This window comes from Mya arenaria, chromosome 14 (assembly GCF_026914265.1).
Source record: "Mya arenaria isolate MELC-2E11 chromosome 14, ASM2691426v1".
In the NCBI taxonomy this organism is placed as follows: Eukaryota; Metazoa; Mollusca; class Bivalvia; order Myida; family Myidae; genus Mya; species Mya arenaria.
In genome coordinates, this window is record NC_069135.1 from 26488242 (window position 1) to 26515116 (window position 26875).

At 35.4% G+C, this 26875-nt stretch overlaps 1 protein-coding gene across 3 annotated transcripts; it reads left to right on the forward strand.

The window, feature by feature from the left end:
• The first annotated feature begins 47 nt into the window (after positions 1-47).
• LOC128217183 (lysine-specific demethylase 5A-like) lies at positions 48-26444 on the forward strand. 3 transcript variants are annotated; one of them, XM_052924128.1, is made up of 30 exons: positions 48-326; positions 1568-1645; positions 3278-3400; positions 4134-4310; positions 5466-5603; positions 6621-6774; positions 7743-7825; positions 8288-8446; positions 8857-8976; positions 9724-9879; positions 10462-10554; positions 11668-11756; positions 12167-12329; positions 12924-13043; positions 13955-14149; positions 14533-14647; positions 14896-15090; positions 15556-15706; positions 16249-16363; positions 16828-16974; positions 17265-17473; positions 17954-18272; positions 18767-18904; positions 19139-19310; positions 19870-20541; positions 21026-21246; positions 21841-22072; positions 22516-22655; positions 23307-23436; positions 23841-26444. In XM_052924128.1, exons 1-30 carry the CDS (start codon positions 168-170, stop codon positions 24545-24547), a joined length of 5670 nt encoding a protein of 1889 aa, XP_052780088.1. In that variant the 5' UTR covers positions 48-167; the 3' UTR covers positions 24548-26444. The 3 variants fall into 3 exon arrangements, with proteins under 3 accessions (XP_052780088.1, XP_052780089.1, XP_052780090.1); XM_052924129.1 differs by having other exon boundaries at positions 16252-16363; XM_052924130.1 differs by having other exon boundaries at positions 6621-6726.
• Positions 26445-26875: the final 431 nt, after the last annotated feature.

Consider the following 26875-nt stretch of genomic DNA (forward strand, 5'->3'; position numbering starts at 1 on the left):
ACTTTTGATCTTGACTTCCGCCTGTCAAACTCTGCTGTGTTGTTAGGTCCCATCAGGACTTGTGTTTTGGTTATGGAGATCTGTCAAAATTTCGGATATTTTTCTGGATAAAACGATACACATGTAACAAAACTGTTTAAAAGGATTTAGCAATTACAGTTTAGAAGATGTCAAGCATGGAGGAATCTTATGTCAACTTCCAGCCGCCCCCAGAAGCACCGGTTTTCACTCCGACTGAAGAAGAATTTGCAGATTCTCTTGCGTATATCGCGAAAATAAAACCTATTGCTGAGAAATATGGCATATGCAAAATTAAACCACCAAAGGTGAATGCATTTTATGGGAGTAAATAAGATTGTTAATGGATTTCAATTATTTGGATTAGTTGTTTCAAAGAAATGTGGCGAGAAATCGACCAGCGAAAAATGACCGTGTACGTGCGTGTATAAACGGCAAAGATGGCGACGCTTTGTTGGCTAAGAAATTAAGTGCATTGGAAACGACTTCACTAAAATTAGATTTTCTCAGCCAAATCTGGATGGATTTGAATAATTGTTTCACCATATTGTGTGTTAATCATAGTCCTATCGAAATAAAGTAATATATTTAATGGATTGGTATTGCAAATTTGAATTTAAGCGAATTTAGTGAAATTGGGTGTGATACTGTATAAACAAATTTTTCACTGTAGGACATGGTTTGTCCAGACTTAGTGTCATGTAGGCCAATTTTGAACTTCAACTGATTAAAACCAACTTTTATCGATGGAATTAATCATTTTTCTATCCGAAATAAAGAAAAATGTTTGATTTGATCGTGCCCGTTCCGGAATAAATGAAATTTAGTAAACCCATGTTCAATGAGACACACAAGTTCAAAGTTATTTAGGTCAGCACATCAGACAATTTAGATGTCCAATTGATAAAAAAAAGCGGTCCTGCAAAATGTGTCTTAACTCGTGACAAAAACAATATACTTATACTGAAAATTATGCTTTTAGCGACATATTTTAACAACAGATTTTGTGTGATTCATAAATTCTATCATGACCTCTTTAGTTTAACTTCAATGTCATTGATTCAATGATTGATTAAACAAGTGAAAATATTTATCCTTCCTAAGTATCATTATACTGTCATTTGGAGATAGTAATTGATAATTATTTAGTATTAGAAAATAAATTTTAAGTTACGTATTTTGAAGAAAATTGTATTTAAAACCTTTCATGTAATTGCAAGAATGCCTTCATTGGGTTTAAAGGTTTCTAGAGTTGAACATACATTACAGACAGCATCAAATGTAGCTGCTTTAATTTAGAATCTCCATTTTTATTCCGCCCCCATTATTTGGAGGATTAAGTTGTTAGCTTAGCCTTACATGCTTTTCATGTCGACAATGATAAAAAAAAATCAGCATAATTGTAGAATAGGTACTGGTAGTTCTCAAGAAAGTTATCGATATTACAGTACCCGGTAATAAATTATCTTGCCAGTGTGTGAAAAAATCTACATTTTAAAGTTGCCATGGAAAATGTTGGTGTTCAAACTGGATGCTTCTTGGTTTATAGGACTGGCAACCACCATTTGCTGTTGATGTTGACAAGTTCCGGTTTGTGCCCAGAGTTCAAAGATTAAATGAACTTGAGGTAAGACAATTTATTATTTTTTGCCTCTCTGAAATAAAGCTAAAAGTAGTTCATTAATTTTATAGCACTCAAGATAGACCATCCAATAGTAAAGATAAGTGACCAGTCTTCATTGGCTGTAGTGTTCTGCTTTTATAGAGTACCAATTGAAGATTAATTATTGTTAATTTGAAAGACCATTTGAAAATCTTGGTAGAATGGAGAAATTTTTTTTGGTTTCCCATTGAAGGGCATTATAAAAATGAAGCATGTAAAGTTCAAAACACCTGTTTAAAAACACAGAATGGCTTTCTTCCTCATGCTTTTTCAATGCAAACTAAAATGTTTAAATGAAAATAATAAATACTGTTATTGCATTAGAAAATGATCTGGATGTTTAATATTTGTAAAATTAAAGGATTCAGTGAACTGATAAGTAAATAAAGCAGTGATTATATTGGGTGCCCATTGAATTGATGTATTCAAGATGGCTGCCATGTGAGTAAGCCCACTTAGTCAAGACCAGGCAAGTTAGGTCAAGTATGACATTGGTAGTTGCAAAACCACACAAAATAGGCAGGACAGTTATTTGATTTAATAATTTGTGATCAGAATTGAAAATATATTATGAATTATGAAAAAAAAAATATTGCCAAGTTGTTTCCATAATATCTTGCTTTTGATACCATAGTCTTGATAAGACTTTGAAACTGGTTCAACGAGGAATTCCTTTTTGATTTTAGACATTGAGTTGTAATGTTTTTTTTCCACAAGAAATACATATCTGAATAGATGTTGATATGATAATTATTATTTCATGATTTATGTACTGTGAAGGCAAAAGACCAGAGATAATAAATATTCCTTTGCTGACTTAATCACCAAACTTCTTCCTGTTTCTGATTAAGAAGAATTTCTCTCATCTCTCACATTAAAACACGTTAATATCAGGCTTTCTGTTGTCCACTCCATACTTGATGTTGTGTTTTATATCATGATTCCTTTACATGCAATGCATTTCATCCAATCTCTATTAGAAACATATCTAGATCATAAAATGTCACACTTGCAGTGTTTAATTTTGAGTTTTCAAAAAATGTGATGCTGACAAAACTGAAATGTGAATAATTTTATGTGTACAAAATTGCCAATCTACCTCCACCCTGATAGAAATAAATGATAATATATATATATATATATATATATATATATATATATATATATATATATAATATATATATAAATAACTTTATTACTTTGAACTTGTTTTTCCTTTATATACTTGTACCTGACAGATTGCATTTAAAAATTATAATGATTACAGTGATTCATTTTGCTGCACATTCAGAGTCCTATAATAAATATGATGCTCATTGTTTACCCTGGTGACCCATTATTCTTAAACATTTGCATCAGTCATATGCATTGGCTTCCTTTAATCTGCGAACAAAGCTGTGCTCTGGACCCTCAGATGTTTGTTCAGGACCCATAGGTTTGAAATATGGGAGTCCTGAAGAACACAAGTAAGCAGAATAAAAAATGAATCACTGTTATAATGACTGTGCATTTACGTAATTTATGTTTTTAAACAATTATATATATATATCTCAAGAGTTTCTCTCCTTCATGTACATGTTATATAAACTCTCACAGGCAAAGTCTCGAATCAAGCTGAATTTCCTGGACCAGTTGGCAAAGTTTTGGGAGCTACAGGGCAGTACACTGAAGATTCCTCATGTCGAGAGAAAACTGCTGGACCTTTATGAACTGTACAAGGTGAGAGTTGTCTCCCTTTAGTATAGAAATTGTTTGGAAGTGTTGCAGTCATCGCAAGTAGGCTTTTTGATGAACAAGCCCGAATGTTTGAGTTGTGTAAATGCTTCTAACATTCATGATATTAAGTTCTTTCTTTTGATTTTTCATGTTTTTTTACTGTGTCCTATACAGTGATTTACGGAATATACTTAGATCTAGTCTATGTATTTAGAATCATGAATTGTACAAGGTATTTAAATTGTCTCGCTTCAGTATTTTATTGACAGAAATGATAAGGTAGTGTGTGTCTGAGTTCCTTCTCTTTGTCATACTTTAGCTAGTCCAGTGTGGCATATTTTTGAATGTATGATATTTGGTGGGAATAAGTACAAAGGATTGAGTAAATATGTCATAAGAAACATCAGTTTTGCTTTCATGCAGCAATAAATAATTCGTCCGAATATGATTGGAACACATAATTTAATAATTAATATGAAAATGACAAAGAGTTAGCACCTAGGAATAGAGACTCACGGATTCTGGCTTAATACTTAAAAGCTTTTTGTTAATATAGTGTTTTTGTGCAGGATTAACACCTAAACAAATAATGACAAAGAGAAGCTTATAAACAGTAATTTCAGGTTCATTTAGTCTTGTAAATGAATGTGTCGAACATGGAGTAGCCTGTTAAACATGATAAAATATCTGATATGCATGAAACTGCACATTATGAACTGAAATACATGTATTTCAGACGGTTGAGGGTGAGGGTGGTATGGAGCAGATATCGAGAGAGCGTCGTTGGAGCCAGGTGGCTGCCAAGATGGGTTACGAAACTGGAAAAGGAGTTGGGGGAACCCTGAAAAACCACTATGAGAGGGTTCTGTTTCCCTACTTCCTGTTCAAGACTGGCGCCTCATTGGAAGCTGCGGTAAGTTGATCGAGGATGTTATAAGCTTGTGACCGTGTCTGTTTTGTGCTCAAGCGACAAAGGTTGAGGTATTGTTTAAGCTGGGTTGACATCCGAACATCGAAAATATAAGCAAGAATTTTACATTATGGGGAAAAAATTGTTACATGTAGAGCATTTCAAGATACATGTATGTTAATCTCTAGTAACAAATGGCAATTTTGTCTGCTGATTGCACTTACATAGTGTAGTATATGCATCATTGTGACAGTCCTCATCAAAACCTGATGTTGCAAAACTTTAATTTTGGCCAAAATTTTAAATTACCAGTACTAAAGATTGGACATTAGTTTGACACTTTGTAAACTTGTTCATTATGCCAATATGCTAATGTGTTGCGATCACAGATCGATTGAGAAAAAAAGATTAGTAAGGTTTGGCAACTATTTGCTTGCTCTTGTTGACATATGTTATGCTTTTAAAAATTATGGAGGATTATAAATCTGAAATCGGGGAAAAAATCTGTACTTGGCCATCATGTGATGAGATACTTGTGTGGCTTCAATATGGGTGATGTAAATGAGATTATATTACAACTGAACCTTACTGTCAGCTTTTGTTAAACATTGCACATTTTTGTGTATTTTGTATTCAGAGTAACTTGAAACTGATTATTCATCACTCTATAAGTGTTTTTTATTGAGTACATGGCAAATGAATTGAATATCCTGCAATATATTGATGCTTGCATCAGTTCTGTTCATGACCAAAGAATCATGTATATACTTGATTTTCTTAAAATGACTATTAACATTACTTATTGGCTGTTGAAAAATTGCAGCAAACCTGGCTTCATACTTTTCACATTCTGAACTATCACAGCGAACATCTTTCAAGTGCAGGGCGGCTTGTCCTTATTCCGACCACTGTGGTTGGTGAAAGGAATCGCAATAACTTTCTGTAAATAGCCAATACGTCTGCTGTATTTTGATGGGGTAAAAAATTCTTTTTTTGTGTGAGACACCAAATGTCTTGACTGTGTATCTGTTGTTCACTGTCAAAGTTGCATTTACCTTTATTCTACTCTTGGTGTTAAACAAATGTTTTGGCAAGATGTTTGCCATTTTTAAAACATTTTTTCTCACCTTGATTGTGTTTGTGTTTTTTTCGTTGTAGAACCTGAAAATCCCTGATGATATAGATAACCAGACTGACGCCGACTATAAACCACACGGCATTCAGGCAAGAATGGAGAGTGGGAGCTATAAACGAGTGCCAAAGATGGAGAGAATGGAGAAAAAGGAAACAAAACAAGTAAAGACTTCAAGCAATTCTTATAAGAAATAAAATAATTGTATGAAAAAGAAGTTTTTCAAATAAAAAAGAGTTACAAGGGCTGTTTCAATTAAGGATTTTACTCATAACTTCTGTAATCTTAATCTCTATATACTCCACAAAGGGCACACATTGATTTTTTTTATTTTCACAAACTTATGTTCATTTTCAATGTTGGCAAGATTCAATTTAATGTTGAACTGGCCCCCAGGTTCTCACCAGCAGTGTGACTTTAAATTAACGAATGAATATAGCTGTTGGCTACATGCTGTTTTTGTCTGTTAATGTTTTTTTTGATGGGAGGGGCACTTGTACGGGTACAACTGATTTTTCGAGAGAGACTTAATCCATTCATGTATATATTAATTGAACTCTGACATCATTGTGAACCATAGACACTATCTTACATGTGATATCATGCCTGTACACTGTTATATTCTTCAAATCTATTTCAAAACTTTTAACTATGAATCAAATTCAAGACTGAAAAAGCTGTAGTTTCACTGTGCCCGTCCAAAGACAGCCATTCACAAAATTAGGGAAGGAAAAGATATTCTATATTGGATAAATTAAGAAAAAAAGACAAACCATAGATTTTGATATCAAAATACAGAAGTTAATTTCCAAAAAAGTCAGTCGTCACATAGGAACAAGCCATCATCTACACCAAAATTCCTGAGCTAAAAAGGCTATAATTCCACTGCTGGACTCAATTGCTAAACTTTAATATATTTTGCCTTTCTAGTGTATGTAGCATGTATATACATGTCTGAGCACTTATAAACATGTTAATTTGCGCTTAAACTTTGATGTCTTTCAATAGAAACTTGTAATAGACAACAACAAAATTACAGAGCTCAAATTCCATGGTGCTGAAAGGGAGATGGCCATTCCAAAAATGGAAAATAGCAGAAAAAGAAAATTTCAATTTTTTTCCAAAACTCTAGATAAAAAGTGTACCTCATGGATCATGTATGTTTTGTTCTATGTTTCAAGGAACCAGTGGTTGACTACACTAAAAATCCAGAGCTGAAAAAGCTTCAATTCCACGGTGCCGGACCAAAGGCAGCCATTCCAAAAGTGGAAGATGAGGAGGATGAAGGTATTGGCGAAATGGAAACTACAGTTACTACTAGCGAGCCGAACATACGTAAACATACATTATTACAGCATGATCATGCATGCATCCTATTATTTGACCTTGGCTGGCTGGTTTTGGTATGGGGTATATATTAAAGTTAATTTAGTATTTTTGTAACAGTAGGAGTCTCAGTGTCTCAGCTGGTTTGTTTTGCGAAGATGAAAGTTGAAGTGTAAAATCTTGAACCCTGGCAAGAACTTTAATCATTTAAGATATTAAAATTAAGTTTGATTCATGTGTTGCCAGAAACAATATTCACATGTATAACATGGCCCATAACTCTTAAAACAATGTTGAGAAATCCAAAACAAATTAGACTAAAAAACGCGAGAGGATTTGGTGTTCACTTTGCACTTTGCAGAGTTCTTGTTAATTCTACATGATGTAGATTTGAAATGTAATTAAATTTCGTCTTTATCTGGAGAAACCGAGTTACTTTGTTTTTATAATGATGAATAGATTTAGTAAGTAATAGAAATAGAATTTCTGATAATGTTTCAGGTGAATGTAAAAACCTGTTTGTATTCGAAATATTAACTGTTTGTATTCGAAAATGTAAAAACGAGAAGGTCTATATAAAGATCAAATTTGACTTTTCTAGGCCAGTTTAATGCAATTTAATTACATTTAGTATGTCAGGGTTCTATGTTAATGGATGTCCTAAACACAACACCTGTGCCTTGTTAGGTATTTACGGTATGTTGGGTTTACACAAAATATGTTTATTTTGCACCCATGTTCATGTATATTATTTTATTTGAGCGTGTTTATTTGAGCGTGTTCATTATATTAATTTTTCCCCCAAATGTTATGAGTTTTATATCTCTACAATCTGCTATTAACGTGCAACAGATTTTTTTTCAAGGGTGGTCAGACAGTTAAGTGCATGTTGTTACTTAAGTATGAAAAAACATGGTCGCAGTGGAGTTTTTTGGCTATTGTTATTTCATCATATTAATGAATGACATTTCTTTTAGCTGAGGAAGAGAAGCCGGAGGTGAAGGACAGCAAGAAGATGAAGACCAGAAATAAAGCCACCAACCCAGGAATATACACTTATGTGAGTGCTAAATACTGAATATCCTACCTTAGCTTTGGATTCATCGGCAGAGCATGGCAGACAATTAAGGATGACATTTTCCAGCATTGTCATTCCCTTGTTTACATCTAAAAACTTCCATTGAGGGGTCAGTAGGTCAAGGGTCATGGTCTTATGCTTCTGACAGATGGCATATCTTGACAGAATTCTTGTCCTGTATTTTGAGTGTATTATAGCTAAATAAACAGATATGTGATTGCCTCGGAATATTATGAAAGAATAAAAAAAAATGCCAACTTGTAGTTGTATTTGCTAGCCCGATTAAATTTCTATTAAATTTTGGTTTCTATTTTTCCTGAATTCAATGGCCCAACATGTATAAAAGATCCTTTGTCACACATGATTTAGCATGAACAGCCAGTGTGGATGGAACCATGGCAAGATATTTTGACAAATTTAAGGAAAATTACTTTTTCGTCCCAGGTTGACATGTACTACTGCCACACGTGTGGGCGCGGGGATGGTGAGGAGTACATGCTGTTGTGTGATGGTTGTGATGATGCCTTTCACACATACTGTCTCATACCACCTCTATCAGAGATCCCTAAAGGGGACTGGCGGTGCCCAAAGTGCATTCAGCAGGTTTGTTCAAGTTTTTCTGTCTTGACTTGAAATTTGGATGGGAGATTATTTTATGATGTCTCAAATTTAAAATAAGGAGAGATTTTCTACAGCGGCCTCTAATTGGGCAAACAAAGTGATGGTTATGTCTTAATGTAAAAATCCTTTTTGTTTGATACTAATTGATATAGTTACTGTTAGGTTTAAAGTTGAGAAGTTCTAATGTCCTTGAATAACAAATTATTTAACAAAGGAATACAATGTATATATTTAATCCAAGACCATGTGTTTGTCTGTGGCTGTCATGTGACTTATTAACCTCTTAATTGGTTTAACAGTAAAGAGTACATACATGTATGTCAGGGCCGCTCAGCATCATGTTAATTAGGATTTTGAAAGTAAAGTTATGTATGCTATGTTGACATTTCCAGGCATGCAGTAAGCCAATGGAAGCCTATGGATTTGAGCAGTCCAAGAGGGAGTTCTCTCTCCAGTCATTCGGAGAAATGGCCGACAACTTTAAAAGCAACTACTTCAATATGCCAGTACATGTAAGTATTGACAAATGGTTAAATGAACCAATATCATGCTTAAAAGAAAATGACTGCCTGTCTGATAGGTTATGGTATAAGTAAAGTGAGGTTTTAAAAAGGGCAGAAAATTGGCTGGTTGCTAAGAGTAGAAAGGACACTTTGTATTGGTGTATGAAAAACTTAAATATCATGAATTTATAGAACCTTTTGGAAAATGTGTTTTATTGAATTAAGTTAAGGTTTTAACTGTCAAATATCTAATTTGAATTTTTATTTTTTTTAATCATTTTATAAGTTTTTGAACATAGCACGAAAAATATTTTTTAACACTTAAGCTTTAAATCTATGATGGCAAAAGAGTGCTTTCAAAATGGGAATGTTCATTACCCTTCTTAAACTCAATAGCTAGAACCATGTTATCAAGTATTGTTACCATTGTTCCAAGGCTGTTTGTAACAAACATGGTTATCATACAAGAAGAAAACAGCCTGAGTCTGATGAAAATAAAAGAGAAATAAATTTAGTATTACAATAGAAATTCTTTTAAAGTTAAGGATCTTCTTTGGTTGAAAATTAACTCTAAAACATAGAAAAAGTAGCAAGAGTTATATTTGCCATATTTCCAAAATCTATCATGTGGCATATCTGAACTTTTTGTTCTAAATTTTTGATGATAATTAAAAATTGGCTTCACAGATAGAAATTTAAACAATCCATGATAGTGTTTCATGCTGATTTTTCCAATATTTGTCATATCTCTTTTAGATGGTGCCATGTGAGATGGTGGAAAAGGAGTTTTGGCGTCTTGTGAACAGCCTAGAGGAAGACGTTGCTGTCCAGTATGGGGCTGATATACATGCTATGGACCAGGGCAGTGGTTTTCCTACCCGAGGTCTGAAGGACCAGTTTGCTGATGATGAGGTAGGTTGATTTATAGATCTGTCAAATGATTTGTGTCAGTATGGGCTCTAACATCAGTACAATCCAAATTAAAACCATTTACTGATGACAAAATATAATTATTTACCCTTTTGATAATGATTTTATCTTTTTGTAAAATGAGAACTTAGAAATAAAAATAAGTAGCCATATTCACATGCTATTGACCATGGTTGTGGCTGCCCTCAGGAAATCTTACAATAAGGACAAGAACATTGATGATTTCATTGATGTAGAAATATTGTTACATGTTGATTGTTATCATTATTTTCTGGCACTCAAATTCAGTTGTGGGCTTTATACACAATGTAGACAAGGACACTAAAAGTTTGCTTAGTAATAAGATGAGTAGGCCCTTACTTAACTTTGGTACATGAAGTTATTGCACTTAACATTTCTACAAGCAAACAACATAAGATGCAGTTTAATAGAATTGGTGGGGGGGGGGGGTTGTCCATCTATGCAAAATATGGTTGGGGTGACTTGGAAAGTCATTTGTAAAAGGATATTTTCTGTCTGTAATGAAGCATATCTATTTATAATATATACATTTGAATTCCACAGGAGTACATGAGTTCAAGCTGGAATCTGAACAACCTACCAATCCAGGAGGCCTCCGTTCTGTGCCACATCAATGCTGACATTTCTGGCATGAAGGTACAGTTGTGTATTTTCTTGCAATGTTTTGTATTTGATGTGAAAAATAAGATAATATGATTAACTTTGATGATTATTTGTTGGCTGCATCATTTAACTCAATTTGCAAAAAACATTATACTGGAATTACAGTAGTGAGCTAAAAAAAACACTAAAACAGGGATGCCAATTTTCCTCTTTTCAGCTTATTTCCTCTTTTTTGTTCACAACACAAAATTAAAATTGTTACCTTTTATCATATCTATACAAAAAATGATATTTTGTATGTAGTGTGAGTGGGATACTCGTATTTCATGCTTTTTTCCTCTTTTTTGCAAATTTTCATTTGCATCCCTGTAAAAAAACTATTCAGTAAACATAAGTATTAGCAGTCATTTGTCTTCAAATTGAAGCAATACATATGTGTTATGTAAGAGAAGATAATTATAAGGTCAGCTAGTTATAAAAAGTACAATATATCGGGCTCAGCTCTACAGAACATATAGGAAAGTTAAATATATCGGGCTCAGCTCTACAGAACATATAGGAAAGTTAAATATATCGGGCTCAGCTCTACAGAACATATAGGAAAGTTAAATATATCGGGCTCAGTTCTACAGAACATATAGGAAAGTTAAATATTTCGGGCTCAGCTCTACAGAACATATAGGAAAGTTAAATATATCGGGCTCAGCTCTACAGAACATATAGGAAAGTTAAATATATCGGGCTCAGTTCTACAGAACATATAGGAAAGTTAAATATATCGGGCTCAGTTCTACAGAACATATAGGAAAGTTAAATATATCGGGCTCAGTTCTACAGAACATTTAGGAAAGTTAATGATTATGCATAGGCAAACTGTATATTACCTCTAGGTGCTATGCAGATGTGTTTTTCAAGCCTCTGTTGGCAAAAACAAGGTCCAATGGAGTTACTGTATTGATATATTGTCTCTGTAGAATGTTAATAATATAAAACTTCTTTGACTATATTTCACAAGTGCCAATGGGATGTGTTTCACAAGCCTCTGTTGGCAAAAATGAAGCTGTACTGGTATATGGTCTCTGTAGAAATGGTAATAATAATAATAAAAAATCATGTTAATAATGAAAACAATTTTATGTTTCACAGGTGCCATGGTGTTATGTGGGGATGTGTTTCTCCAGCTTTTGCTGGCACAACGAGGATCACTGGAGCTACTCCATCAACTACCTGCACTGGTATGGCCTGCCTAGATTGAAATTAAATTATTGATTAAAATCTGAGTCTTCTTGTCAAGTATAAACTGATTAACTTTGTTTTTGCAAGATATAAATTTTAACATCAAGAATAAAGAGCAGTGCTAAAAGGTACTTGGTTATAGTGTGGGAGATCAAAAAGATGATTACATATTAAATACACACTATTTTCAATGCTGTTATTTTATGTCTCATTGGTAAATGCATATGACTTGATGCGTTGGTTAGAAATCTACAAAATGACATTCTGATCTCTTGGAAAATTTGATAACAAGGTGTGGGTTTTTTTTTATCAAGGTTCAGGTTTCCAACACACATTTACTGTATGTTTTGCAGAAGGCTACAGAAATTTATATTATTCTGCCATCCAATCATAATTTTATTGTTTGCAGGGGGGAGCCAAAGACATGGTACGGTGTATCGGGCCACGATGCGGACAAGTTTGAGGATGTTATGAAGACATTGGCCCCGGAATTGTTCCAAAATTCCCCTGATTTGCTACATCATATCACAACCATCATGAACCCTAATATTCTTATGTCCAAAGGGGTGCCGGTAAGTAATCAAATTTTAATGACTTTTGTTGGCTTGGAAACTTGTCGGACATAGATATTAAAATTATGTGCAAAGATGTGTTAGTTTTATGTAGATGTAGCTTCACAACTATTCTGAACTGGCTTGCAAACTCATGTGCTTCTTGTTAGTTGTTCTGAGTCCTATGCTCTCCCTTATGTGCCAAGGGGTGCCTTGTATACATGGGTTAGGATATTTTGGATTGGGGTCTTAGTTAGTTGGCAACAGGACTGATCTAGAACAGGTCCAATTTGCTCCATAACATCACAACTGTTAAAAAACAAGTATTTTGGGGGGAATTTTTAGCCTATCCGTAGTAATTTGACTCTTGGAACTGTTCTAGAATTGACTTGGTGCACTACAAAACATCAAAACCATTGTTAACAAATATTCTTAAGGGTGGTGTATGCCAGTAAATTCAGAATTGGGTCTTAGTAGATGAATAATCATGAGTATACGAGGACCTGATCGTGTGATGTGTTTTAAGATCACAGGAAGTGTAAACATAGTTTACATTTCATTTTGAGTTAATGTTTAGTTTGTAACAGTTCTAACCCACAAAACTTCTATCTTCAGATTGTGCGCACAAACCAGCATGCGGGAGAGTTTGTTATCACATTTCCCCGCGCCTACCATGCTGGATTCAACCAAGGCTACAATTTTGCTGAGGCTGTAAACTTCTGTCCAGCAGACTGGGTAGGTTAACTATGAGTGGAATTGATGAATCAATTTCAGCTTCTGTTGGTATAATAATGAAATAGCATTTTCCAGAGATGATTTAATTCAGGGTTTATCCTGAAATTTGGATTGAGACCTTCAATTTCAAAATACTATATTTTTATTTTTAAAGATGCACACTTACTCCCAAATAAGATTTACCACTATTACCAATATTGTTTTAATATTCCAAAAAGGTTGAATAAATGTTGAAAACAATGATTCTTATGAAGGATACCGAGTTGAATTTGATGAAAGAAAAGAGCATAAACACGGTATTTCTACATTATAAAACTATACTAGACCACAGTAAATCTTTTAGCATTCACCAATCATTTAATATTTTTGCGTTTTCTGCTATTAAATACACGGTTACAATCTTGTTTTCAGTAATTTATATTTTCCATACCGGTAAATGCATTATTTAGTAAGTAGTTGAAGGTTTATCAATCAAAATCTATGTTTGTTATACATGTGTATGTATTGATTTTGAATAAGAGTATCAGTTTTTTCACCAGGCATTTGCTTTAATTGATATGGGTATGACTGATTTTAAAACAAGCTAAACTTTAGTCTTTGCCCCATAGCCCAGCTTGGGGCCTTAATCTCTCATATCAGTCTAACTAAACTTAAAAGTTTACGATTTTTGTCTGTTATCACTTCATGATTTTCACCAGGAGTTAAGAAGTTTCAACGAAAATATTTTAATCAATTGGTTTCTTCAATATTTGCCAGCTGTTATGAATTTCAACAGGGAGGGAGGGAGGGCGATGAAATGTTTTTCCAACCAAAGTAATTTCTGAAATGAGTACTTTGACATGATAATTGTATGACTTAATGTTTGCACTAAATACGGTATTCAGAAAAATCATGACCATTCCCATTTTCAGCTCCCAATTGGCCGTAAGTGTATTGAGCACTACCGTGACCTGCACAGACAGTGTGTGTTCTCCCACGAGGAGCTGGTGTGCAAGATGGCTGCCGACCCAGACAATCTGGATTTCCAGATAGCAGCCATGACACATCAAGATCTACTAGACATTGCAGACAATGAGAAGAAAATGAGGAAGAAATTGTTGTCACTGGTAGGTAGTGTTTTCCATAGATGAACGATGGCCCAAGCCTCTTATTGTTTTGTGTGTCTTTTTCCTGGCAGTAAATGAAAATGTCTGAACGTTTTTTTTGGAACCTTTCCTTCCATAAATGTTTGCTGTATGCAGAATTTGTTGCATTATGGAAGTGACAATAGGTCAATTGAAATAGCATCATTGAGAGACATTTAATTCCTCTTAATTTTTTTTTTGTAACTTGAATGCTTTGTTATTGGCTTGGCATTTTTTCTAATATTTATCCATAAGTAGCATTCAGTAGCCTTTGGCAACTATCTAATATATATTTATATCTGTAAGATAACTATCTAATGTGTATTAACAACTGAATGAATAAACCACCAGTATTCTGTCTACAGGGAGTGACAGAGGCTGAACGCGAGGCATTCGAGTTGTTGCCAGATGATGAAAGACAGTGCTCCTTTTGTAAAACCACCTGTTTCCTGTCAGCTATCACTTGTCCATGTTCACCAGGTACACTTTGTTGTTTTATTTTTCAACCTAATTAACTTAAATATTGTTTACTTTAGTAAAACTCTCAAAAGCCTCACTAGGGGTATGATGATCGTGCTACAATCTGTAAGCCTTTCAAATAGAACACATCACTGGTTTCTACCCAGTGTGAATCATACCAGCTTATTAAAACTTCTATCTTATAATAGAATTTATATGAATTATTTAAACAAATTCTTTCATTTATCATCATTTATTCTTTCCTTCAGATCGTCTGGTTTGCCTGATTCACTATAACCAGCTGTGTAGCTGCCCGCCCAGCCAATACTGTCTGCGGTACCGCTACACTCTAGATGAACTCCCATCCATGTTGGGACGACTTAAGGAGAGGGCAGAGTGCTATGAGAAATGGCATAACCATGTGACACTCGCACTAGAGGCATCTGATGATGACAACAAAGTTGGTATGTAGATCTGGCTGTAAGATCACTTGATTACCATTTGTTGAAATTAATCTATACAGAGCTTTAACGCTGTAATAGAACCAGATGGAGGTCATAAAGACCAGTTGTTGTAAATTTTGGTACACAAGTTCCATTGATATAAATGGATTCATATAATGTATACTTTCATAACTTTGAGTTACAGGATGTCAAAATGGTATAATTGGCCATTTTTTGCAGCCTGGTGATGTAAAACCCCGTAAGTCATAAGACTGCCGGGTTAATCAATAAGAAAGCTCGTAAATATAAAAATAAGAAAACTGTACACTCAGAGGGTTTGAATGGACACCCAGTACTGGTGAATTTGACCTGGTATGCAGACTCCAAGTGTTTAAAATAAGCTGGCAGCTTTCTACATAATCGAGCTAATATAAATTGGTATAAACAAAGTTATAGCATTAATATTGTTATTCACATCATTTGCAGATTTATCAGAGTTGAAAAACCTTCTAAATGACGCTGAAGAGAAGCATTTCCCTGACTCCGAGTTGATGCAGACGCTTAATAGTGCCGTCACCGAGGCCATGAAATGTGCCAACGTCGCAAGCCAACTGGTGACAAAGAAAGTTAGAACTAGGTAAAGTGCATTGTATTGTCATGACCTTGATTGCTGGGTATACTAGGTACTAGAAACGCTGTGTGCATGTTTTCCCTTGAATCATGCAAGAACTTTGATCTGTTGATGTCTCTATATATAGTGATCCACTTTTGGGGAAAGTAATGAAATGACTGCAAATAGTCATATGTTTACTTTCAATTCTTTTTCAATTCTCAATTAACAAGTGACTGCATGCTTATTTTTTATGCTTTTTAAATGAAGGACTGGTATTTTTTGTCCTGATTTAAATTCCTATCTTAGTATTATCTTTTTTTATCTAAATGTACATGGATGTGGCAAGTATAGCTAGCTAATTCAGTATGATTCATAGGGTTAATGCAGAATGCAGCAAAATCTTCTATATTGAATGTCACTTGGTTGTTTCTTGTATTAACCCTATGAATTATATTTGTTGTAGTAGTACTGACTCTGTCTTCCACTTAATTTTTTTAAACACTAAGGCCAATGTTTGTAACCATGGAGCCAAACTCGACCAGATGATCATGATTACCTTGTTTCAGAAGACAGAGCATGGATGGGAAATACATTGCCAAGTTAAGTCTGGAAGAATTAAACTGCTTCTACGAACAAGTGGCGAGTCTACCCTGTATTATCAAGGAGGGAAAACTGCTTAAGGTGAGAGAGCTTTCCAATATCCCAAAGCTATACAAGTTAGAATAAATGCTGGAGTTTACTTATAAATAGTTACTTTGAGTAGTTATGTTTAAGGGGGAGAATGTTTAGTTGTATAGATGCCTTTGCTCTCACTCCAGAGGCATTGGCTTTGATTCCCACCAGGGAAATGTTCTTTTGGCCTCTAGGACACAGAACCGGTCTCTAGCTATAAACAGATTTTGATGACAGCTGTTTTATAAATTAAGCTAAAGTTAATTAATATTAACCAATGTTAACATTTACATGTTCATTTCACTTGTAAGTTAAATGTTATATTTCAGGAATTGTTAGAATATGTGCTTAACTTCTAATCTGAGACAAAGGAGGCTTAAGAGACTGAATCTACAGACTCTAGCTAGCTTAAAACACCGCTTAGAGTTGTTACTTCAGGAAATATATTTAACCAATGCAATGATATATTTCAGGAGTTGCTAGACCAAGTTCTTAACTTCCAATCTGAGGCAAAGGAAGCTCTAGAAGCTGAAACTCCGGACTCTGTCAAGCTAGAACACCTAATTGAGTTTGGATCTACACTGGATGTAGACTTACCTGAGATGCCAAAATTAAAACAGGTAGGTGGCCTGTGTTATTGTCATTTGAATCGACTGATTGTTAAACGAAGTAATTTACCGTATTGAAATTCAAGTGTAAATAATCTATTGAAATTCAAGACTATCTATTGAAATCGCAATTTGGATGTTTGATTTTTATGTTTGCTAATTGGTTTAAGGTTATTGATATCAATTAAGGGTGTCTCTATTTCATGTTGATTCTTAAGTGTTCTCACCTTATTGTTGGCTGACTGAGCATGGATCTTGATTAAAATTTCTTACACAGGCACTCAATTAACCCTTCTCTCTAGGTTCTACAGCAAGCCAAGTGGCTTGACGAGGTCCGTGAGTCCCTCTCCGACCCCACGTCAGTCGTCTTGGAGACCCTGCGGAAGCTTATGGAGTCAGGTGTTGGCCTCTCTCCTCACAATGCAGTTGAGAAAGCTATGGCTGAGTTACAGGAATTGCTCACGCTCAGTGAGAGATGGGAAGAGAAGGCTAGGATCTGTCTTCAAGCCAGGTTCATTTATATATTAACTTTAGTTTATACTTATTCCTTGTTACTTAAAGTTTATTATCTGTTTTCTTGGTAAAAGGGGAACTGGTGTCTGTTTTGAGGGGCCATGAGAACATATGTGGTGTGGATAAAACTAAGTGACTAAATAGACCACTTTCCACCTCTAAAATTATTGAGGGAAACAACTTTGTCATGAAATTTCATATTGGTGATGGCATGGACTTATTACAAATATAAAAGTGAGTCTTTTTGATGAACTTTTAGAATTATTTTTTTCCAAAAATCCAGGCTGTAGATGACTGTTAATAAAATTTTAAATTTGATTTACTTATTGGCTTGGTACTTAGCCCTTATTTTATGTAATTTGAGTGGTATTGCATTGTTTGTTACAGTGAAAAATTATGCGCCGACAGCAATGTTAAGTGTTTGTCTCTCTTCTTGAGCTATTTGTATTTAACTTTTAATAATTTAATATTTGCACAGACCTCGCCATGTAATGAGCACACTTGAAGCCATCGTAAACGAGGCGTCAAACATTCCCGTCTACCTACCAAACGTTCACACCCTGAAAGAGGCTCTACGCAAGGCAAAAGATTGGACGACCAAAGTTGAAGCCATCCAAAACTCTGACTCCTACCCATATCTTGACATAGTGGAAAATCTCGTGAACAAGGGCCGACCTATACCGGTCCGCCTCGATCAGTTGCCACAGGTGGAGTCCCAGGTTGCAGCCGCAAAATCATGGAGAGAGAGGACGGCACGAACATTCCTGAAGAAGAATTCTACCTATTCTCTACTTGAGGTATGTTGTGCATTTCGACATGTGGTTAGTATTGCGAAAATATTACATTACAGCGACCAATAGCTTGCTGTTTAAAATAAAATTATAGTTAAGTTAGGACGAAATGAGCAGTCTCTCTAGAATCATAGGAGCGATTTCATACCAAGGCATGATGATTTCAGTATTCTCAGCTGGATTTAGATAGAAAATAGATTACATTATTTTAATAAGTCTTGATTGTAATAAAAAATAATTAACTAATGTATGTTTTGCTGGAATATTTCTTATCAGCAGATTTTTTTTTTCCTTTTAAACATGTGAAGAGCGATTTGTTCTGACCTATAGAAGTAGAGCAATGTTATATTACACACCTGTTGCCAGTTTGGACATGGTATACATGCCCTGATATGCCTCCAGTCAATTGGTTGCTGTTCCTGTTCTCCCCAGAACTCACAACCTTGACTTCCAGTTGTGTAATGCAAAAATGATTTTAATGAGCATTTCCTCACTGCCAGGTCTTGTCACCGAGGAGCGACATTGGAATATACAGCAGCAACCGTAAGAAGAAGAAACTGCGAGAATTGGAGCGAAGCATTTCAGAGAACAGCTTGTCAGAGGTGAAAATTGTGGAACAGAGGGATCCTGCTCTCATTGTAAGTAATTTTGAGTTGTGACTGCAAATTTGGTCCCAATTTTACATTTAATATTTTTGATATTCTTCTTAATTACACTGTGGAAAGGAAATCAAAACTCGAATTCCTTTTTGAATTGTGTTTTATTTAAGATATTTGACTTTTGACAGTTGTTCAGAAAATGAAAAATAGTGATATTCATGTCAAACATATCATGTGACTGTATGTTGACCTGAATTTCCCCCCTTTTCGCAGGTTGCAGCATTCAAGATGGCGGAGGAAAAGGAAGCGGAATCCATGATGGATCTGCGGATCAGGAATATGGAGAAGATCCGGAATGAAGGAATGGAGGCGCGGTTCTGTATCTGCAGAAAGGGGGCCTCTGGATTTATGCTACAGTGTGAACTCTGCAAGGATTGGTTTCATGGTAAGTGGGGGCTTATAAGCTGTTTGCTGTGATAGTCTAGAGGTCAATAATGGAAATGGGGACAATGAAAGCGTGGGTAAAAGGGGGCTTTGGGATTAAGGCTTCAGTGTGAACTATGCAAGGACTAGTTTCATGGTGAGGGGGGCAGGGGAGGGCTCATTTGTTGTTGTTTTTTTGTATTAGTGATTAGAGAGGGTGGATTGAAATATAGGTGCATTTTTGTATCTTAAGAAAGGGGGCTACAGGAATTATGCTACATTGTGAACCGCAAAGAAAGGTTTAATAGTGAGTTGGAGCCTTTCCGTCAGTTTGACCATTGTTACCAGAGACCCTCGGCTAAAGAATTTTCAAGTGAAAATGAATGAAGGTCTTGATGTTGAAATCAGCTGAACACACACAGCTAGTCAACCATTTTGATAGAAATGCCTCATAGTTGTACAAATTGATGTTTATGCAATTGTGTAAGTGATAATATTTACTAAATGTATATAAGTGCAGCATAATTCGACAAGAAAACAAGAAGAAATACATTTTTACTAATTTCTACATGGTATTTCAGGTGCATGTGTACCCCTTCCAAAGTCAGCAAACATCAAAAACCGTTCCTCACAACTGGCTGCAGTACAGGCTGCCAAAGATCTCAAATTCCTCTGTCCACTTTGCCTGCGATCCCGTCGACCTCGTCTAGAAACCATCCTCTCACTGCTTGTCTCCCTGCAGAAACTGCCAGTCCGCCTACCTGAAGGCGAGGCATTGCAGTGTCTGACTGAACGTGCCATGGCATGGCAGGATAGAGCTCGACAAGCTTTAACCACGTCTGAACTTGCCTCAGCCCTAGCCAAACTAAGCGTCCTCAGTCAAAAGATGGTTGAACAAGCTGCAAGGGAAAAAACTGAAAAAATTATCAATGCTGAACTTCTTAAAGCTGCCAATAATCCAGAATTACAAGGACACCTTGCTAGTGTGACTCATAGTGCATTCAGCAGGAGTGGAGGAGGAGACGGCCAGCCTGGTCAAAGGACTGCCGATTCAGGAATAGGTATAGACCTTGAGAGTGCCCTGGACATGCCCCTCTCCCCACCTTTGCCCCCTGGGGATGATTCCCAGGGAGGGGAGGAGGATTACCAACTAGAAATTGAGGTTGTGAGTTCTGGAGAAAACAGCAATAGCAACCCTCCGACTGGTGGCATGTCAGAGCATGCATATTCTACAATGTCCAAACTGGCACCAGGTGTGTATTTTATTATGCCTTTTGCATGACTTTTTTGGATACATGTCTGCTTTGATAGTGTTTGATTTTTTTTCAACAGTTGTATAAAGAAGAGATATTGATGATATCAATATTTCTTAAGGTTTTATGCTCAAGTTATTTGTTTTGATAAAACTTAACCATATTAATCAAATCAGTGGCCCAAGACCAGGGTTCCCCCTGGGTTCTAAAAAGTTGTCGCCACTTTTTTGCGGGGGGTTAAGGGGGCCGCGATAGACCCCCTTACGGGTCCAGGGCAGCGCCCTTGTGGGGGCCAAGGGGGCGAAGCCCCCTGAAGCTCATGGGGTTTAAGCATTTTAAGAGCCTTAAATTGCATTTAATTAGCACATTGTCATGCAAATCATAACATTTTGTTGTACATGAAGCACATAAGAGCTGTTTATTATTTTCCTTATATAAAGAACACTTATAGCAGTCCAAACCAAATCAATGCTTCCCTCTTCAGGAGTAACAACACCAAAGAAGCAACAACGGAAGACACCATTGTTACCAAGACAACTAGAAAACCCTGTACTGGAGCTATCCGACCAGGCCAAGGTCCAACTGGAGATACTGATGATGGAGGGGGATTTGTTGGAAGTTTCCCTGGATGAAACCCAGCATATCTGGAGGATCTTACAGGCCTGCCAGCCAAGGACGGAGGAGAAAGGGGTGGTTGAGTATGAGGTAGGTTTGAATCAGTCTTTGAAATTCAGATTTTAAATCCTTAGCCCTGCTTACTTCTATATTCTTATAAAGTTCGAAACATTATACAAGCTTGATTCACATAATCATAAGTATTGATATTCTACAATTTTTATCACAATTTAGTTCAAGGATGGTTACTCTGATTCAGTTTGTGTTTTTGCTCAAAGAAATTACAGGTTATCAGAGTGGTCTTAAGGTAGGCATTTCACCTGTGTGTGAGATTCCTGGAAACTTATCCAACAATTCATTTCATTTTTTGGGCCAGAAAAGGACTTTGACTCTGTATTAAAATTCTATGGGAGGATGATTATTGCAACTTAATTTTTACAAATGTTTTATACAGCATAAGGCTTGTGTAACTTAAACTGTTTAAGTGGCTGTAAAACAATAAGAAATCTTCAATATTGTAAAATGAACCATTTCTCAAATTTTTATAATTGATTTGTGGCGATTAAAAACGCATGTGTCTTTAATGCAAATTAGTTGAACAAATACATTTAAGGTTGATTGAATACACCTGCTTACAATTAGATATTAGTGTACATGTAGCTGATTTTTTCCTTCATTCTATAGGACTATGAAACAAAGATTGGCTATGACGGGGAAAGAATCAAGATCAAGAAAGAACGAGACCCAGAAAAGAAGAAGTACAAAATCAAGCGTAAAACCCTGGAGGGTATTGACCCGCTTAAGCCCAAGAAGGTCAAGGTCATTACTGTGGGGCTGGATGGAGAGAAATTAAAGAAGAAGAAACTGAAGGTCATGAAGCCAAAGATAAAGAGAGAGTTTGATGAGAATGGAATGGGTAAGGGTGTGTTTTAATTGTAAAACCATACAAAATTGCACATTGCTTGTCCTGACAGTCAGGAAAACAACAACATTGTTATTTTGATTTTCAAGATTGTCGAGCACAAATCCATTATTATTTGTTTTAATGCAATGGTTACAATTATCACAAGCCCAGTCTTGCAGGACAAAATTCTGAATTATTATTTAAGACTTCTGGCTCATACATCCTAAAGATGACTGTACATGTTGGATTTTTTTATTGATTTTTAAAGCGGCCAAAAATTTGGTCTCAAGGTCTGTTAAACAAAAAAGTAGAGACTGTTGCCTTACAGATATAGCAATACCTGTTACCCTAATTTTGATGTTGACTGATTATCTTTTACCTTGATTGACCCAAATACACAATTTTTACCATTCAAGTATTAGACCGATTCTTATTTTATTCCTGTGTATTTCCAGAGTTTGAAGAGATCATTCCCACTACAGAGGAGTTGACTGGGCCGCTGTGTATTGACATCAAGCCAGACAAGCTGAAGAAACTGAAGAAGCCAGGAGACAAGCTGGACAAACCCAGGAAGAAGAAAAAGATCAAGCTTCCGGTGTGTTATAGTTACTGTACCAGCTACACAAGTATATTGGAGTTTTAAATATATTTCATGCATCCAACATAATCCAGGACAAGCGGTGACCCCATTGATTTAGTTAACATATTTGGTCACTAAACTCTATTTCGTACCACAATCGCTGCTATTATTGGTGTCTTGAACAGTGTAAACATGTTGTCCACGTGATAATCATTGACACCATATTGGGTGCAGGCAATCATATTTGGGTTGAATTTGCTTTATTGATTGCAATACCTCAAAGACATATTACGAAGTTCAAATCAAATCAATATTTTGTTTCCAGTGACAACATGCACATGTATAGCAGGGCCCATTACTGTAACTTATTATCATGAATTATGCTCCTTTTCATCAATACAGCTATGAACTTTTAGCTATCACTCAAAAATGGTTCAATATATTCAAATAAAACATTGTAAAACAAGGTATATTACTCTGACTTGAATGGTATTAAGAGTTATGCCCCTTTACCACACAACACAGACGAGTGTTTGGTGTTCACTCTGTGACAGAAATGAAATCTATTTCAATTATTATTGTTATGTGACTATAAAAGGTCTACAAATTTGTTTATCATTGCCAAGTAAAATGAAGCTTACTTTTACCTCTTCCTTTTTTCTGTAGGTGAAGGTGGAGGATGGTCAAGTGGTTGAGAAGAAGAAGAGGAAGAAGCGTACGCCCAAGGAGGTGATGATGGCCGACGATGATGAAAGCGATGAGGACTGTGCTGCTCTCAAATGTCTTAAACCCACCGGTATGTCATGTGTTAAATGTATAAAGTATTGCATGTTTTTAGTTTCACCTGTTGCCAGAGACAACACTTGAATGCAAAATTGCATACTGAGGCTTACAAATCTGGCCTTAAGAATTATTGGATATTTTCAGCTATGGGATCTGTGACCCACATGCCTGACAAATCAGTGTTCTCTGGTAATTATATGGGGTTCTAGTGATTTGCACATGATCAAAATTATTTGGTGTTCCAGGGGGTTCCAAGTTCAAAATGGGAGTACAATTTGTGAGGCTGAAAAACAGAGTGGCATCTCTTAAGGTTAAGGTGTAACCATAATTTGTGTTTACAGACAAGTGTGTAATGATTTAATGTAAACCATTAGTTAATAGTAATTAAGAATGATCTACCTTTTTTTCCATTCACAGGAGAGGTGAACTGGGTCCAATGTGACCGATGTGAAGACTGGTTTCATCTGCTGTGTGTCGGTCTGGCAGAGGACGAAGTTTCTGAAGAGGAAGAGTATGAATGTTTCAACTGTAAGCAGGGGCGGGGCCAACAGGCCGTCCTGGTACCCCCCGGGATGGGTGCAGAGCATGGGTCAATGCACATGCAAAGGTCGCCAGGGTCACTAGGGTCAGCCCTTGGGGGAATTGGGGGCAAGGGAGTCAGCAGTATTTTTGGGGTCTCAGAGCAGATCCAAAGCCAAGGACAAATTGTACACAGTACTGGAAGGAATATCGCAGGAATGCATAATTTTGCCGCAGATCTTGGGGCATTGAGGGATTTGAGTGAAGTAGCGAGTGGAGTGATTGAGAACAGATTGTCGTTGCAGGATAATGGTAGTTTGATGTGCAATGAAGATGTTGAGATTTCTATGGATGATGACGATGAGGAGGAGGAGGAGGAGGATGACAATGACGATGATGAATGTAATCAGGTATCAGGAAGTTATGGACAGGCTATTCACAGTGGGAAGAGTGTTGGTGAATTATCAGGTCTTACAAAGGTCACGCAATTTGTGTATGAGACGGACGAAAGTTCACAAGATGAAGTAAAATCCTCGTATTCTATTGGTGGAAATAGTGTAGACTCTCAGAGTGAGCAAGTGGTTACCATGGGAACTGACATCTAGTGAAATGGGGAAAAAAACAGGATATAATATTTTTGCAATGTTTACTTTGAAGATATCATCATGTTGTACAGAGCATTGATTTGTGTCTGTTTCTTGTGCTGTATAATCGATTTTGTACATAACAAAGTATGAGTTAGCCGTTTTTTTTAACAGTACCAATTGTGGGACAGATTGGAACATGTTTAAAGACATAATTCCAAGTAGTAATGCATGTTTTTGTTTTTGATAAGTTTGCAATTTGTATTATTTGGTTAAGATCAACATTTGTTTGGAAAAATACAGGAGGATAACATATACTTTTATAATATACAGAAGTTGAAGGAACATGTCAAGTTTCATTACTCTTTCTAAATACATAACTTCCTTTTTTATTGCACCTAAAATTTAACTGGCGAAAACACATGTTTGAGGCAAAGATCTTTTAAGATTAAAGCCTATTTTCTGTAAGACTGAAGCTTTTCCCATAACTTAAAATTTTGAAGCTTTGTAAAAATGTGCGTGTTAAGTTATTGATATTTTATCTGAGTTACCTTTGAGTTTGTTTTCGTGTAGATGTAAATTTTGTGTTTTTTGTTACCTTTCAGTCATTTTTGTGAATATCGATATTTTATACTACTTGTAAAGTGTTGTATTTTTTGTTTAGGTCAGCATATTAAAGAAATCCCAGCCTTACATATGTGAAATTTGGTTTGACTGAATGACCCCATTTTATGTCAGTATCACTTAAAGGGTTTTTGAGGGCAAAAAAAGAAATTGTTAAAAGAGCGTTTACTGAAACAGTTTTTTCATGTTTTTAAAGATGGGTCAGTTTACGTCCGATTTAAGTAAAATAAAAAGAAAATTTACAAACCTTTATAACTTTAATGTACATATGGTATTTTTTTAATAAGTAATCAGCCATGAAATAATACTTCAATTATATGGGGACACCAGTCAACATCTAACAAAGAGGATAAAGGAGCTAGATTATTTGTGGGTCTGACTCCTTAAAACCTGATCACCGTACAAACAACTTGGGAAATGAGAGGGGTCTTGTGGTATGTATGTCATCTCTGAACCAAGAGGGTTGTGGGTCTGAACCCCTCCAAGGAAACATTCTTTATTCTTTCAAAGTAGACACTAGTACTGGTTTCTTCTTATAGAGATTTATATTATCTAACAACTGTCTTTAGCATCCAGCTTAAATGTATTATCAACTTGTGATGATATCACTAAATTAAAGTGGAATAGCAAAAGCTTTCCTTTTCTCTGGAAATGAAGTCAAGGACAGTTTTCTCTCCATTACCAAAACACAATTAATTATGGTAGAAATGTTCTAAACTAAAAGCAGTTTAGTACTAGAAGTACTTGTAATATTTGAAGTGATACATGTATAAATATATATCATACGATCTTAAAACTATTACAATACAGACAGTTTTTAATCATACACTGAGTTACATGTATTCCCTATAATATTAAGACTCATTATGATCATATTTTTAGAACAACAAGTATTGAATACTTGATTTCCATTACTCCAGTTCCCATGAAACTTGTTCAACAAGGTCAACACCATTTGTATCTATAAGATCTTTAAACAAGTGTCATAGTTTATAAGTAACGTTTGTATTGGGTGACAGTTAATGATATTCATTAATGATTTGTACAGAAAATTGTTATTGAAATGTGCTTACTTTTCATCGTTATTTATATCCATTTCATCACTATGTTTTCCTTCTTGCAAATTTTGTTTCAAATTTCTATCGTTTTCATTTATTTCATTGAAATAACAGAATAGACACACACCTCCATAAGTTTCAGCTTTCACTTAGTGCTTAAATTTCATTGTTGTTTATAATTGAATATTATTTTGTCTGTACATGGTTTGATGTCAATAAAATAATTTCATCTGGTACGTTAGTGTTGTGTTTATCTGATGAAGACTCCTGAAGAGTGTTTAAGGAACTTCCTTACATATCTCGTGTTGGTGACATGAAGAATCTACTGTCAGACTTTCTGATTTTTGATATCAACAAGTACTATTGTTTGAACTTCTATCGACAAGATACCATTGCTTAAGTATTTTGTTAACTTTGAAAGGATTATTATTTGCATGCCAGACCATACATCACGTGAGATAGTCCCTTAAGGATTTCATTAAGATCAGCAGAGATCTGTATTGGCGATATAACTGTAGGAGTGTGCCTTTAAATTGTCTGTGTAAAGAAATCGAGAGTTGCAACACTTACTTTTGAATCATAATAATCAAGTAAAGTTATAAATGGGTACAGTATAGGTTGGTGCAAGAATTTTTTTAGTTTTAATGGATTATTAAGTTTATTAAGA